The sequence below is a fragment of the Zingiber officinale genome, chromosome 1A (genome assembly GCF_018446385.1).
Source record: "Zingiber officinale cultivar Zhangliang chromosome 1A, Zo_v1.1, whole genome shotgun sequence".
NCBI classification, from domain to species: Eukaryota; Viridiplantae; Streptophyta; class Magnoliopsida; order Zingiberales; family Zingiberaceae; genus Zingiber; species Zingiber officinale.
In genome coordinates, this window is record NC_055987.1 from 144,539,528 (window position 1) to 144,556,167 (window position 16,640).

General features: G+C 37.9%; 2 protein-coding genes across 2 annotated transcripts; one reads left to right on the plus strand and one right to left on the minus strand.

Moving 5' to 3' along the window:
* Nucleotides 1-1,962: 1,962 nt before the first annotated feature.
* Nucleotides 1,963-11,321, plus strand: LOC122037399 (thioredoxin reductase NTRC-like). The gene is made up of 10 exons (XM_042596865.1): nucleotides 1,963-2,376; nucleotides 3,166-3,379; nucleotides 3,565-3,670; nucleotides 4,312-4,577; nucleotides 6,264-6,543; nucleotides 7,804-7,911; nucleotides 8,184-8,270; nucleotides 8,345-8,449; nucleotides 9,237-9,367; nucleotides 10,988-11,321. Exons 1-10 carry the CDS (start codon nucleotides 2,151-2,153, stop codon nucleotides 11,046-11,048), a joined length of 1,584 nt encoding a protein of 527 aa, XP_042452799.1. The 5' UTR covers nucleotides 1,963-2,150; the 3' UTR covers nucleotides 11,049-11,321.
* An 810-nt stretch (nucleotides 11,322-12,131) lies between these two features.
* On the minus strand, nucleotides 12,132-13,680 carry LOC122010801 (probable aspartic proteinase GIP2). Its single transcript, XM_042567277.1, has one exon. The coding sequence runs from the start codon at nucleotides 13,651-13,653 to the stop codon at nucleotides 12,358-12,360; it is 1,296 nt and encodes a 431-aa protein (XP_042423211.1). The 5' UTR covers nucleotides 13,654-13,680; the 3' UTR covers nucleotides 12,132-12,357.
* Between the last annotated feature and the right edge of the window lie 2,960 nt (nucleotides 13,681-16,640).

Genomic DNA, 16,640 nt, shown 5'->3' on the forward strand with positions numbered 1-16,640 from the left:
ACTGTCCAGTTCAGACTTTCAGATTTTGCAGAAATCCTAGGTCGAACCGATGCCTACTGTTCTCTCAACGGGGAACATGTCCTCACCTATTTCTCTCAAGAAAAATTACCTTTTATCAGACCGGTCATTTAGACCCACTGGACTTTTGTTTAGCGTCCGAGACTTCAGGACTCCATGCTGAACGTCCGTTTCATGATCCGTCCAGACTTTTACCTAATCTGTGACCACCAAAATTTTCACATAGGGTCCCCGACTCTAGAATTTCGTCCAAAGTGTTCGACCCGCCAAGACTTCATTGCCTAACCGTAACTAGGACTTTTTATAATATAGGGTTATCATCTCTAGGACCTAGGATTACCTCTCCCTAGCATTTTTTACCTGTCTAGAATCCACTAAGACTTTCCTATAATCTCAATAACACTTATTAGACAATAAATAAATTTAACTTTAAACTTTTTACCATAATTAAAACACAAATTCAATGGTCTAATACTCTCCATCAATAATATCACATTTAGATTATTAAATTTGATATAGTTGATTTAAAAATGCTGTGATGATGCTCCATTAAATTGGATAACTGATGTCAATTTTTTTTTAAAGAAAATTTAGCCCCAACTTGTCACAACGAGCAGGGATTAATAAAATCTCTTCAACAGAACGTCACTCGATAGCTTAGGTGTCATTTGGTTTAGAGATTTGGGAATGAGGAAATGGATTCATTCCTAAATCTTATGTTTGATTGATGGAAATGGAATCAAGATTTTGGAATGAAACCTAAAAACTTAGGTATGGATGATACCCACCTCCTCCCTTGGGTTTTCATGGAATGAGAATAAGAATTAAGTTTTGAACGAAAATACCCTTAGTATATTTGTTCATTTTTATTTCATTTTACTCTCTCTCCTTGTCTCTCTCATCATACTTTCTCTCTCCTTATTTTAAAATCATATTGTCTATCTCAACATACTTTCTCTTTTCTCATTATCTCTCATCACACATTCTCTATCATTTTCTCTCTGTATTCTCTCTCATCACTTACTCCCTCTCATTATTTTTTCTTTCCTCATTCTCTCCTCATTTTTTATTATACTTTCTCTCTCATCATGTTTTCTCTCTCCTCAATTTCTCTTATCATACTCTCTCTCCATATTTTATCTCATCACGCTTTCTCTCTCTTCATTCTCTTTCATCATACTCTCTCTCTTCATTCTCTCTCATCACACATTCTCTATCATTTTCTCTCTGTATTCTCTCTCATCACACACTCTCTCTATCTCATTATTTTCTCTCTCTTCATTCTCTCCTCATTTTTTTATCATACTTTATCTGTCATCATACTTTCTTTCTCCTCAATCTCTCTTACCATATTTTCTCTAATAACACTTTCTCTCTCTTCATTCTTTTCCATTCAACTCTCTCTCCTCATTTTCTCTCATTACACTTTCTCTTTCTTTATTTTTTCCCATCATACTTTCTCTCTCATCACATTTTCTTATCATACTTTCTCTCCTTAATCTCTCATCACACTTTCTCTCTATTTTTTTTCATTACTCTTTCTCTCTCAACACACTTTCTCTCTCATCATACTTCTTCTCTTCTCTTCTCATGTCATTTTCTCTCATCACATTTTCCCTCTCTTCATTTTTTTCCAATCACACTGTCTCTCTCATCACACTTTTCTCTCATCATATGTTTCTCTCACATTCAACTTTCTATTCCATCTAATTTTTTCTCTTATTTTCCTCTAAGGGTAAAAAAAGAAATTTAGGTTCATTCCGATTGAAAATATTCAACTAACCAAATATTATTTTTAAAAATGATACCCAAACTCATACTCATTCTCATTCCACAATATTATGATACCCATTATCATCTTAGGAGAAAATCAAACACCACTTTAATTTATGTCCATAAGCGAGATGAAACCAAATGAAACGCATCGAGACAAAAAAAAAAAACAAGGAAATAAAAACGACAAGCAACCCAAGCGGAGAGGCGTGAGGACGGTGTTGTTGGGTTGGGCGATCGGATAACGGATGACGCCGAGGTGCTCTCCACCATTGGAACCCTAAACTGGCCAAGTTGCTTCCTCCAAGATCTTCGCTTCTTCCCCGCTCTCCTCCCTCCGCTCCCTCTCCTCCGCGCGGATGGACGTCTTTCGCGTGGGAATGTCGCCGGCCTTCGTCTCCGTGGCGTCGCCCTCCACCGCTTCTCTCTACGCCCGGCAGCCCCTCCTCTTTCGGGTGTCCGCTGCGCTGCCTCGATGCTCCTCCCGTCACTCGGGTCTGAACTCCTCAGTCGGTCGCCGCGCCGGCACTCCCTTCGCTGCTGCCCTGACGGCCTCCCCAGCCGGCGATGTCACCTCTGCTGAAGGTATAAGGCGGGTGTTGTCTCGCTTCTGCTTTCGAAACCTCTGGAGAATCGTTCGGTGCTACACCGGACTAACAATTGGTTTCGTGTTACCCGGTCATAGAGGACGCTTCTAAATTTCCTTTTAGAAGGATCTCCGGTTACTCTCTTGTTTCATTTTAATCGGATCTAGTTCTCTTTAATTCATTTGTTTGGATATGCTGGAGTGTCATCAGCATCAGTCAATCGCTCGTCTTTGTAGTTTGCTCATAAATGAGAAAAAGCAATTACTTTAAAGCAAAGTTAGTGATAGTATCTGAAGAAATTCTCCTAGAAAAAAAGACTATTGACTGTTCTTATATTCTCATGTTTTAAAGGCATGATTGTTAGATCATATTGCCAAAAGATGGATAGTTGACAAACACGAATATTTGCAATAAGTTGTCATCGTGGGAACCATAACTGATGTCTGCTGACACAAATGCTCGACTTTATTTCTGGTTTTAATTTGGATTTCTTTATTTCACTAACAGTTGTTGCTTCGTACAAGTTTATACCAATCTACTTTAGCAACAATAATAACAGTGTTAATTTATGGTTGATTCATTTTAGGAAAATGCCAGTCTGCTTCCCATCTTTTCTTTTATTCTCGCATGATCTGTTGGAGATTAGAATAACATGGTTAATACATTATCTTGTTTTTATATATATATTTATTTTAACCTAATTCAATGAGGTACTGTATAGATACTCTCAATGAGCTGTTAGAAACTATCAGCATATTTCTTTAAGAGTTGAAGATGTTCGTTGCAGATTCTTCTGCTAGAGTTGAGAATCTGGTGATTATTGGCTCTGGTCCAGCTGGATATACAGCAGCTATCTATGCTGCTCGTGCAAATTTAAAGCCAGTTGTTTTTGAAGGATATCAAGTAGGTGGTGTTCCAGGAGGGCAGCTAATGACTACTACAGAAGTTGAAAACTTTCCAGGGTTTCCTGATGGAATAACTGGTCCTGATCTAATGGATAGGTATGAGCATCATGCTACATACTCAAAGCTTCCTGATTTTACACTAATCATTATTAATTTATGTTTGTGACCTTTCCTTTCCATCCATTGGTTCCTTTTTTTATTCCCAATAGTTAACAAGTTCTATGACTATGGCCATTTGAATATTATATCCTTACTTGATTATGTATTTTATACTGACGTAGAATGCGCCGGCAAGCTGAACGATGGGGTGCTGAACTTTTTCAAGAAGATGTCGAATTTCTTGATGTAAAGAGTAGTCCTTTCACTGTCCGCAGTAGCGAACATGAGGTGACGATCATTTTGTCTGCTTGATTTGTTCTGGCAGGATTTATATGCATGTTGCCTTCATTAGTTCAACTAGAAAAGTAATGTTATGGTGGCTAGTTTGCAACTGTTTCACCAATGATCCTATATCCTTGCATAAGAAATATGGAAGTCTGGAACTCTTAATTTGTGTATTTTCTCATTTATTAAATCTGCTTGTAATTTCAGTAAACGCTTTAACGAATAGCAAAATGGCAAATGATGAGTTGTAGAAGTAGCAGAGTCAAGCCCTAAAGACAGTAGTGGAATGTGATCCGCGAGATTGTGAAACCACTTTTTTCATTGTCCATCAGTCATCGTGTTTGTGCATAGATTCTGTAAGATAAATGAGTGATAAGAAGGTTACTGAGCAATTAAGTTATAACTTCATTCACGACACAAGTTTACTGTTAAAGCATTTGTGGCAGTAGTGGGTTTTTGTAAGCTAGTTTATTTGAAGGCAACCTTGCAATTTTTTCTGGTGCACATTATGGTATCCTGATGTTAATTTTTTTATTCTATGGTTCCCTTGCATAGATAGGATGCTAATGTTGCAACATCGCTGTTGTATTTCTTTTTCCTATAAGGTTGTGAGTTAATTCCGTTCTCTTGGTTATCATATACAGGTAAAATGCCACAGCCTTATCATAGCAACAGGAGCCAATGCTAAGAGACTGTGGTTGCCTCGTGAAGACGAATTTTGGAGTCGAGGGATCAGTGCTTGTGCAATATGTGATGGAGCATCTCCGTTGTTTAAGGGGCAAGATTTGGCGGTCGTTGGAGGTGGTGACACAGCTACTGAGGAGGCAATATACTTGACCAAATATGCTGGCCATGTACACTTGCTTGTTAGAAAAAACGAACTGCGGGCATCTAAAGCAATGCAGGACAGGTTTGTTTAAGTTTGTTTAACTATTTTGTTCTCCAAAGTTCAAAGTCTTTAGCTGTAGTCCTTGGACTTGTCTCTTGAACACAGATTTCTGTTTCTGGTCACGAGCTTAGCAAGTAACACAAATTTAATTTACCTAACATTTTGTCTTGAAACTTTCTAATATTGTATATTCTTTGCAATAATGGATGTCCAGTTTAATGAGCTTCAGTGTTCATCATTATCCAATTTTTATTTGTCAAATTTCTGTAACTTATTATCTTAAAAAAATTGAAATTCTGTATGCTAATAATTTGAAATTAACGAATTTTATACTTGTAGACTCAAGGGACTTTAATTAACTAGGCCGGATTGAGTAGTCTCTTTTCCTATTTTTACACACTTCCACAATGAGCCACTTGGCTTGAGTAGTGTGATTGCATTTTAGATTTGTGTGACTTCATTCAGGAATAAAATTTTTATCCATCCATAGTAAGCCTAGTACCTCACCATGGATAATTTTGAAGTTATCGATAGTAGCTTTTTTTTTTGAACATCCAGAAATTTGTTTGTAGTCGTCAAACAATGTAAGAAAGCAATCACAGAATTGTGCAGAAATGAACTTACAACTCAAATGTGTGAATGCTGGCGTATTTTACTTGAGAATAATGTTATCTGAAGGATATGACCTCTGTTTTATTTGAAGAAAGATGATTGTTTGGATGGAAATAATTTGTAGCGATTGGCTCTATGATGTGTAGTGAACCACGGGGATGGGATTAATTCAAGGTAGTCCAGATTGGTTCTATGATCTGTAGTGAACCACAGGGATGGGGTTATCCAGATTGGTTCTATGGTGTGTAGTGAACCACAGGGATGGGGTTGGTAATACAGATTGGTCAATACAAAGTGATTGAGCAAGGAAACAAGGATTGCTGGCTGGTGGCTGAAAAACACCCCACGCTAAACCAGTCTCCTGTGCTGACCAGCATCATTATTGTACTGATCAATAAATGATCAGCCAAGATTTTTAACTTTGACGCAGGCACTTTTTATTTTGTGGTACATGCATAATTCTAATAGTAATAGCAAGGGAAACAGAGGATAAATTGGAAACTCAAGTAATATGCTTCAAACACATCTGTGAAAGATTAGACTATGCTTGAAGGAAAGGCTGTTTAGTTGCTTTTATATGACCACCACCATTGTTGTGCCTCCCTATTTCACTAGTGTATGGTAAGGAAGATCAGCGGCTGTCTTCCAGAAACAAGGATGTGGTTGTGAAATATGAGGTCATAAAAAAATGTCATTTCACCTTGGATCAAATGTGGTCCGCTTTGATATGAGAACCCCAACCTGTTCTGTTTTACCTATGACTTCCTTATGTCAGAATATTATTGCCTACATTAAAAAAATACCTCTACTGATTTTAGTTAACAATAATTACTGAGAGTTATATTGTTAGATTTACTTGTAATTTCTAGGTTTGAAACACTCATTGTTAATTATTGTCTTACCCTGCATCTTATAACCTGTCAAATGGCATTCTAGTTATGCTGACTAGTCGATCAATGCTCATATGTCAATGAATTCAGTTAAGCCTATTCGATGGCTCTTCTACACATGCCTGTTGGTTGAGCATTGATAATGGTAAATATTCAACTCCCTGAACGTTTGTTTAACAGGTTGCTTATGGCGAATGTTTCACAGAGTACTCAACAATCCAAATATCACGCTGCACTACAATACTCAAGCTGTGGATGTCGTTAGCAATAGCAAAGGCCAGATGTCTGGAGTTCTAACAAAAAGAGTTGATACAGGCGAAGAATCAGTACTTGAGGTTAAAGGACTATTCTATGGTATAGGTCATACTCCAAACAGCCAGTTGTTAGAAGGTCAAATTGAACTTGACCATTCTGGATATATCATAGTCAAGGAAGGCACTGCAAAAACTTCAGTTCAAGGTGTCTTTGCTGCTGGTGATGTACAGGTGATTCTTTAAAATTGCCTCGCATTGTCCTAGAACAATTGACTTCTTGTCATGTTCAGATTCCAATAACTTTTTATCCAAAGCAAGTCCAGAAAATGAAAATACTAGATTGAGATTGAATTTTGGTTATGTTTAACACACCATGCTGTGGCTGCTGGGCAATTCTTATTGCTGTTTTACACATTAAGATAGGAAAAATGAGTTAGCCATAGACACACTCAAGACAGATAAATTTGAGTTATATTTTGGATGTTAGCAATCACACAAAACTAATATGTTTGTTTTACTAGTTAAAATGCGTTAGGTTGTGGTGAACATATGCACTGCCACCTTTGTGGTAGGAGTGGCTTGCCACTAAAGCCAGGGTTTAGTCCCTAAGTTGCATAAGTTGTGCAAAATGCAGTTTCCATGTTTTTTCTTAAAAAAAATTCTGGGCGTATGGGCTATAGCAGACACAAAGGGAGGCAGGAATTTTCTCAAATTTTATTGCTGTGATAACATGCAACAACTATCTACATTACTTTTGTTCAATACAATCTTGCTCCCTAATCTTTTGACTACATTGGTTTTCTGCATGTCTCCTTGTAGTTGAATGCTTGAATGTTTGTCTGTAGAAGTTCCAAGCTCCAGGCAGGAAGCAAAATTTGAACAGTGTAAATACATCTCTAAATACAAACATCCGTATATCTAGTGAAAGAGTAGAGCAACATACACAATGTTGAAGACTGAACCAACCCTTTTGTTTTATCAAGTTATCATTTAGCTTTCAAGTTTTATCCTTGTTTGCACTATTTGAACAACTTGATACCACTCCTTGCTATTATTTCCAAATTCATCTTCCAGGCACACTGAGATGCCTCAAAGTTGTGTTTAGTTTGGTGTCAAATTAACTGTGTTAATATGCTCACTATCTAGTGTTTCATACTATTATTCCTATTGATTGCTAAGTGACTGGTTGCCTGCATAAGTTGGTGCAAATGGAAGAGTGGAAATAATCCATTAAAATGGCTGTCTATCCTTGATTTATTGGAATATTGTTCCAAGAATCAAACCCCTCAACCAACTTAATGCTCATCTGTTATCTCCTACTCAAACAAATCCAAAGCTAACAACATATAAGGACTACTCTTGCATGTGATAAAGGAGCTTATGTTCCTAGTCAATAATATAATTTGAAAAAAATATGATCAAGTAAAAAAAATAGTTTTTGATGACGAAGCAATCAGTTGTGTAGGTTTCTCACCTTTTTTGTGATGTTAGGATCATGAATGGAGGCAAGCCATAACTGCTGCTGGTTCTGGATGTATTGCTGCTTTATCTGTTGAAAGATATCTAGTCTCCAACGGTCTACTTGTTGAGTTTCATCAGGTAAACACATTAAATACGAACAGATAACAGTTTTAATTATAAAGAAATTCTAAATATTTCGGTTACATACTTCATCTTTTTTTCCCTTTGTTGAGTTAAGTTGTCATACGAGTTGCTTTGCTAAATGTTGTTTGTTTTTGGTGATATATTACCAATGTGTTGATATGGAAAGATTAAAACAAATCTCAATTCAGCCACATCATTTTTTTCATTATGGCTAAAACTGTGCACGATATTTGTATCTGCTATAATTTTCCTTTCTCAATTTTTAGCCTGTACCTGAAGAGGTCAAGAAGGAACTTACAGACAAGGATGTAGAAATGGGCTTTGATATTACAAGGACAAAGCATAAAGGACAGGTAACAGAGGTTCTATAGCATGCCAGCAACTTAAGAACTAGCTCTGTTGTTTAACTTGGTAATGGTTTTTGCAGTATGCGCTACGGAAGTTATACCATGAAAGTCCTAGATTGTTGTGTGTTCTATATACTGCACCAACATGTGGTCCATGTCGTACACTGAAACCTATTTTAAGCAAGGTACAATTTCAAATAATTTAGTTAAAATAAAGATACTACTGTGCATAAGTATTTAATCTCAGATGCCCACTATTGTCATATTTCTTGTCATCTTTACTATATTCTCCAACAGCGGCAGGAAGACTCCTTCCTGATAGAACGTGATCATTGTGTATATAAGCATTGCTCCTTAGCCATTTTTTACCAAAAGAAAGGAAGATATATGAAATTTAAATTTGAAAATCTATAACCTTGCTTTTAGCAACAGAACCAAACTAAACCCTGCATTCTATATCAGTTAATGAGATGATTTCTCACTCTTAATAGTTGCTGCTAACAATATAGTAATGTTTTATTGCATAGCATATGTAATTTATGATGATTTGTAGTCAGGTTAGAAGTCAGAAGAAATTCCACACAACTAGCATATACAATTTCTTTTCAGAGAAACTAAATTTTCTGTTTCCTTCTTTGTATGCTTTTCTAAGATTGTAATTTTTAAATAGGTTTTTGCATACAAATCAAGAGAATGTGTGTAGGTATTTTTTTATGTTTCAGATTTACGAGCTAGGAAATATCTTTTTTTTTGCCCTCTTTGTCAACTCATTCAACTTGGCTGGTTGACTTTAAGCTTAATAAGGGTCAATGTGTAATCATAATGAAGCACGGAAAGTGGCACAATCACTATTAGATCTTTGTCATATTGGCCTGTACTCTGTGTTTTTTCTTTGTGTCAATTCTAAGAAGCCTCAACATGAATATGATTCTTAGTTCTGTTAGTATAAGATGGATCTGTGTCCTATGGCAGGTGATTGATGAATTTGATCTGGATGTGCACTTGGTTGAAATTGACATTGAGGAAGACCCTGAAATTGCAGAAGCAGCTGGAATTATGGGAACACCTTGTGTTCAATTTTTCAAAAACAAGGAAATGATCAGGTTAGATTGTTCTAATCTTTATTTGTCTGCTTATGTTGAAATCTAATGCTTGGACTTTCTTAAACTTGCTTATTATTCTTGTATGTATGCTTCTTGATGAGCTTTTTGTCTGTTGCTGCTGCTTGGTTATAAAAATAGGCCAAAAAATTCTTGGAAGGTTGTATCTTTTTGTCCTGTATACATTATATGGATCTTCATAGACATTCACTTTTCTTGGCAGCATTAGCAAAGTTTAGAATTGTCTCTGCTTATAATAACAAGGGATTACGAATAGGATTGTGTTCACATATCTTTCTAGCATAGTTTTAATGTTAGCATGTATGTAGGGTTGAGGTTTTTATATGGGGGGTTATTGATTCAGTTGAGTGTTTCTTGAACCTTTTAAAATAATGCAAGAGATTTGGAACCATTGCAATTTCATGTTACAAAGCACTGTCGTGAAGTTTTATACTCGTTTCCTTTCAAACATTTTTGCCGCCTTGTTTAAAACAACACACCTGCTGCACCTTCTTTCTAGGTACCCCAAATATCCTGGGTTTGGTGAATTAAATCTTCTTTTTCTTTTTTATTGTTTTGACAGCCCAAGCATGCTCCTTAAATAATCCACTCGTTTTAAAAGTTGAAAGGGGTTATTTAGGAGTTCTGATGGAAAACTTGTTGATTGTCTTAGACATGACATTTTGACTAAAAAAGCATATTAGAGGTTTTGTAGAAGCTTCAGATCCAGCATTCATGTTTTTTTTTTGGAGTTGCAATAATCCATCAAGGAATATTGACAAAAACTCTTTGATGGTTCAAAACTTGTCATTTTGGATGAAAACATACAAGAGGCTTCTCAAGGGTGGTCTTAGGTTGAAGGTTCATGTGGGTTTTGGTTGAAAATGGTTCTTCACCTTGATGGCTGGAGGAAAAAAAAAACATTTTGGAAAAAACTAATTTTCATCACATGCTTTCTTGCTTTTCAGATGTATTTGACTTCGAATGGGCCATCGAGGAGTTTTTGTCATGTCCCACTAAAAAGCATCTGAACTCTCTGAGACTCCTATGAAGTCTCTAGTAGTTTTCTAGCCAAAATAATATAATTTTGATTATCCATTTCAACTAGAAAAAAGTTTGGGGTCTATCTCTCATTCTCACAAATCCACTGGTACATTTGCTTTTCCTGAAAATGAGTAATTTTTTTTTTAAAAAAGAGGTTCAGTCAACCGGACAAAGGGTATTTTGGGTTATGAAGAGAGGTGCCTAGTGTGGGCAAATTGTGCTTTTGGAAATCTGCCTTTAAATTTCTAAGCATCCCATGCTTTAAACTTGATCTGTTATAATTTATTTTAAGAACCAGCATTTTCTTTCCCCTTCAGTGTCCTCGTCAAAGCAATGAACATAATAAATGTAAGATTAAGGTAACGCTCTAAACTGATGACAGATACTGATCATTTTTGGTAATTGTTTAGTTGTACCTCAAATATATATGGTTGTTTGCTAATTAGTTACCATCAAGAACATGTAGAAGAGAAAAATAGCTTCACGTGTTTGCCTGATTTTGAAACTAGTGCAGGTAATTCTGTATCATTCTGCTACTTTATTAAGTGTTGCTAATTCTCTTGGTGGCTGTACCTGCAGGACTATCTCAGGTGTGAAAATGAAGAAGGAATACCGGGAATTTATTGAGGCTAACAAATGAATTAAACACATTTCCAGCTTAAATAGTCTTTTTTTAATAATGTTTCGCCCTTCCATCCCAAAAGGCCAATTTTTTCAGTCACAGAATCCAAGTATGTAGGAATGCTCAGCGTACAACATGAATGGCTTTCCTAAGGCAATTTAGTTTATTGTAAATTCAGACTCTGATCTTGAGGCAATGTTCAGCGTACAACATGAATGCCTTTCCTAAGGCAAGTTAGTTTACTGTAAATCCAGTTCAAGATTCAGCAATGCATTAACATTATTATGTTTTCGTCCAAACTTCAATTTGAAATCTGGGTTAGTGGCTTAAATTTAATGAGTAAAATCTCATTTATTTGATTCAAAATTAATAGCTTCGTTGCGTACATTTTTCTAGAAAAATGCGAGATTCTCACTTGTCAGACTGCTCATTTGTCTCCTTATCTTGCCAATCCTTCTGTTGCACGTACTGTGCTATGTCATGCCCATTTGATGATATCTACTGCAAATTTTTGTAGCTATTTCCCACCCAGTCCTGAAACACAGCTGGGATTGCTCTGCATCTCATGTACCTTTTTAATCATATACTCTGTTTCTCCAATAGCCACTCCTCTTAGTCTGATTTCTACAAGAATCTTGGCAATCCACTCGGTAGCAGCTTCCTGCACACTTCCTTTGCCTTCTTGTTTCTGTCATTTATGAGTATTCCTTTCATCCTGCCCATGTCTTAAAAGTTGCCTCCTCTCAGCGTTTGACAGTAAAGCATTGAGTGCCATCTTCCATAGAAAAAACTCCAAACTTTTGCTGGATTGGACACTTACAAATGAGATTCTTGGCCAGGTGAATATGCTTCCTGGAACCCTTCTTGATTTCCATTAGTATTTTATACACTGACCATCATTATCAACATGCCATTTTAGTACCAGATGTTAGACAATCTAGTGAACGCTGTGCCATGGCCACAATTGTTTTGAATTCTTCATGAGCTTGCCAAGCACTTCTTTGTAAGAGACTGATTGGACATGTCTTGAAGAAGAATTGACCTGTCATTTTTTTCCAAACAAACTTGTTGTTTTTTTAAAAGAACGAAGCAACTTGACTTTTTGAGAAATGTAGTTTTGCTTGTTTGCGACTAAAATTAAGCTTGACATTGATTTGAATTCGTGATTCATCTCAAAGCCTTCAAATAAACATCAACACAAAACCATTCACTACATATAACTTCAAATCTCCGACACTACCAACCTTAGTTACGATCGAAAGCACTCCTAATTAACCTCATTTATTTTACGGAGAATATTAAGTGCCAATTTGTGGAAGTCAGAGACTCAGAGCAGCCTGGAGGTGGAGGTGAAGTTGAAGTTGGAGCAAGTGGTCTGATAGAACAAGAGCGAGGAGCTGAAACCCAACCTCGATCTCCGCAGATCGAATTGCAGCAGGTTGTCCTCTAATTGATACCCCCCAATGACGATCGACGTCGTTGGCTTCGTTCCGCCGTCCACGAATCCCAGGCACAGCGCCTTCCCGCCGGCGCCCGCCGCCACCATCGTGTTCGCCCCCCACATCGTCCAGTTCACTCCCTCGCCCTGCAGTACCAGGTTCACCGCGGGAACCGCCGGGCCCACCCTAGTGCTCCCCAGCTTCGCTGCCTCGAAGCAGAGCCCGAACGGCGCCAACGGCGGCACCTGCGGAACCCCCGCCAGCGCCGACGCGAAGGCTCCCACCACCGCCTTGTAGATCGACGTATGCAGGGTCGTGTAGGGCGTCACCGTGCTGATCTTTGTCCCGCCCACACCGTCCTTGCCGATGGCGAGCAGCTTCGCGTCCACCGGCACGGCCTTCTCGCCGACGCGGATCGCCCTGACGCCAATGAAGTACTCAGCCGACTTCTCATTTCCGAAGGAGGCGCCGGCGGTGCTCACCGGATTGACGAAGAGCGGCGTGTAGGCTAGATACTGCGCTACATCGGGGTTGTAGGTGCCTAAGAATTTGTAGGGTCCATCTCCGAAGAAGATGGCGCCCGTCCCAGCGTACGAAGGGAGGCAGATAGCGAACTTCCGGGGGAGGTGGAAGGCAGAGGAGAGCAGAGAAGGCACGCCGACCTTGTTCCGGCCGAGGCCGGCCATGCCCTTAGCGCCCTTCGCAAGTCCCCTAAGCAGGAATGTGGGAGCGCAGGTGAAGAGGAAGCTGGAGGCGGTGACGAGGGGGCCGGAGGTATACCCGTCGGTGGAAAGAACGGAGAGGACGTCGGATTCGAGGGATCCGCCGGTGCTAGTCTCGATGAAAGGGTTACCGGGGAGGAGGCCGCAGACGTTGTCGCCGCACATGCCGGAGTTGGATATGGCGCACTGAGGGGAGTCGCAGGGGATGTGACGGCGAGTGGAGGAGACAAATCCGGAGTCGCAGTCTACCCAGAGAAAGCGGCCACCGAGGTCGACGACGAGGGTGACGTCGACAGAGGGGGTACGCTGGCGGACGCGAGTCAGGTATTCGAGGGTGGCGGCGTCTTTGGTGACCGGGAGGAGGAGGGCATGAGGTCGCGAAGTGGCCGCACTGGAGAAAGATGAAAGCGAGAAAAGGAGAAGAGAACAGAGGAAGAAGAGCCAAGCTGCCGATGAAGCCATAGATATCTGGAAAGAGTAAAATGTTGTTGGAATGGACTGGGACGCGGAGTAACTTCTATTTATAGCAAAAAAAAAAATACATATCGATTTAAAAAGTCAGTCAACGTAGTCAATTTTAAGAGAAAATCTAGCCATCAGTCAACTATGATGGCCGGTGCCTTTGTAAACTTGAAATTGCGATTATAAATTTTTCTCAAATTAACCGTTGATACAATGCCACCAATAATTGAAAATTAAAAATTTCAATATCAAAAGGTTAATTTACTCATAAGCTACTCTAAAAGAATTACTTTATATTAAAATAATATTTGATTATAAATTGTAAAATGAGGATAATGGTACCAATATCTTCAATGACAATAGATCATTAATATTTGTATATCGCATAAAGCAATTGAAAATGTCAATTTTTATATTAATTGTAATAATAGAGTTAGATGGCTGATTGGAAATTAGGGTAACTAGTTGATTAAGTTCCACATATAGGTGTTGAAGGAGTTATTATAAATTATTTCTGTTTTTTTTTTTATTTCTTAGAATTATTATTTTATTCAAAAAAATTAAATCAGAGAACAACGATGAAAACTAGTTTTTTTATTCAGCAAAGAGATTCCCTGCTATTCTCACATGGGTCTGTCAACTTTAGAATTTTTTAAAAAGAAAAAAAAACCGTGAAGAGCCTCTGTATTCAAATCAGAGTAGACAGCCTAAAAGGCATCAACAACGAAGAACATCACGGAAGATATAGGTGTTGAGTTGTATACCGTTACAATCGTCAAAAGTTCTGTTTCACACTTCTGAATTTGTGTCAGATGCATAAATACTTACAAATAAGTAGGCTTGAACAGATAATTTCAAGCTGTCGGCTATAGCAAGTTGAACCCTATGCTGAGTTGATACGTCACCTTCTTGAACGGACACTGTGAGTTGTTGCCCGTTCTTCGTCGAGAGTCAAAGTTTGATGTTTCCTAGATACCGATTGGATGTCGAGAGTTGCAACACGAACACTGAGTGGATGCCGAGTCCAGCAGAGTGTTGTCTCCTTAAAACAGATTCGTCCCCTCCGCCGTGCTCAGAGGATTAGGTGGACGTCTGTTTCCCAGGATAAAACGACAGGATCACGAGCACAACCAAGCACTGGTTGTCGTGACGATCTGAACTATATCTGAAAACTCTCATAGATATCTACTGGGCAAAAGATGTACAGTAGAAAAGAAAAAGTAATTAGAGGGGATTCTTACTCTCATATTATTTTGCTCTTAGACAATAATAGTGGAAAACGATCACAAAGCACTCATGCTCTTCTCTGCTTTAAGTCTTCACCACCTTATATAGACAAGAGTGTTGCAAGCTCGTGGCTTGCATATTTGCCAAGCAAATCACAATGTGACTGCTTCACAAGACAACACCGTGGCTTAGTTTCCAAGCCACAACGTCGCTTCTTCTTAGCAAGGCAAGCCAATGAATCATGCAACCATAGGTGGCATGCATGCAAGCCAAACATGTGGCTTTGCTTCTAAATGATTCACGTGGTTTTATGTGTCATTGAGCAAATGAAAGAGACACATGACCTTTGCCAAAAATGAAAGACACATGGTCTTACTTGGCAAACTTACGTGGACATCTTATGTCCTGATCAATTTGTATGAGCATTCCGAACCCTAAATGCTCACTTTTTTTTCTCGATTTAATCGTAAAGCCACTCTTTCGTTGTGGGATTACAACCTACAAGTCACGTTTCCATTCAACGTTTTCCAACAATAGGGTTGCCAGAGCGTAGCTGAGTTGAGTTAGTTCTGGTGGTAGATTTATATTAATGGGTAAGGATTTAGGCTTGACTGTCGGTAAATAAATTTTCAGTCGTTAGGTACCTGATTTATTTTTCTGACTATGAGGAATATTTATCGTGAACGTTATAAGTTTTGTATCAATCATATAAGGGAAAATTAATATTCTTATTGAAAGAAGAAGAATGGGAAGAGACTCACCAGGAATAGAAGAGTAATAATAAATTTACTATTTATTTAGTTTGTCTTTAAAAAATAATTAAATAATTTATAGATATATTATAAGACTCCATCAATTGATAAAGTAATAAATGAAAAGTATAATTAATAGCTTTTAATTTTATTTTAACATAATAATATTAAATGCTTTTTTAGTTATAATATTAAAAAGGAGAATGGATGCACGGAAAAGCACTAAAAAAAAATCTAAAAAGAATTGTGTTTGAATTTTTATGTTGTGTGCGACTGCTAAATCGAATCAATTCGATTGCTCGTTCTTTAGAATTAGTTTAGTAGAGAGGTGCACGATTAAGTCGAGTAAAGCAAACCAAGAATTCTTTAAAAAAAGGAGCCTCGTGGGTCAGTATTTTGATAATGATGATTCCTTGAATGAATAAATAAATAAATAAATAAATAAAAATATCACGCGGGTAAATTATTTGTATTTTATTTTCATTTCAAAGTGTTCTTAGACGGTTTGTTTTTCATTAACAACTAATTTTCTTTTAATATATAGATTTGACTATTTGTCCACACGTTAATAATATTAACGGGAAGATTTTTCTATTTAAGTTTTTTTTTCTATTAAATTATCTATAATTGTTGAATGCTGAAAAAGAAAAACTAATGCCTTAACACATGAAATTTGAAAGAGAAATAGAAAATCCAATTGTTGATGATCCTGCCATGGAAACCCGACTAATGAACATGGGTGAGAGGATGTTGTCATCATAAGATTTGAGGTTTGAATCTTAGTGAAATCGAGGTAAATATTTTTTTTTATGTGTTAGTCACTATTCCAAAGGTTAGTAGCCGTCTGTGATTTACCTCTTCCGTGTTGGCCCTGGGACGGGTTAGCGGGGGCGCTGGGGGCGAGCGTATTAGCCTTTTGCCATTATGGGTGAGTTGAGAGGGATATAAATTTGGTCGTCAATCACCTAGAGATAATGACAATTGTTGAGTAGATTTGTTAGAGCCAGG

What these genes read in the sequence shown, in the direction of transcription:
- LOC122037399 (XM_042596865.1), top strand. Translation starts at nt 2,151, where the DNA reads ATGGACGTCTTTCGCGTGGGAATGTCGCCGGCCTTCGTCTCCGTGGCG. An exon ending in TACTTGTTGAGTTTCATCAG is followed by an intron (nt 7,912 to 8,183) that starts GTAAACACATTA and finishes CTCAATTTTTAG; the next exon opens with CCTGTACCTGAAGAGGTCAA. An exon ending in AAAAACAAGGAAATGATCAG is followed by an intron (nt 9,368 to 10,987) that starts GTTAGATTGTTC and finishes CTGTACCTGCAG; the next exon opens with GACTATCTCAGGTGTGAAAA.
- LOC122010801 (XM_042567277.1), bottom strand. Translation starts at nt 13,653, where the DNA reads ATGGCTTCATCGGCAGCTTGGCTCTTCTTCCTCTGTTCTCTTCTCCTT.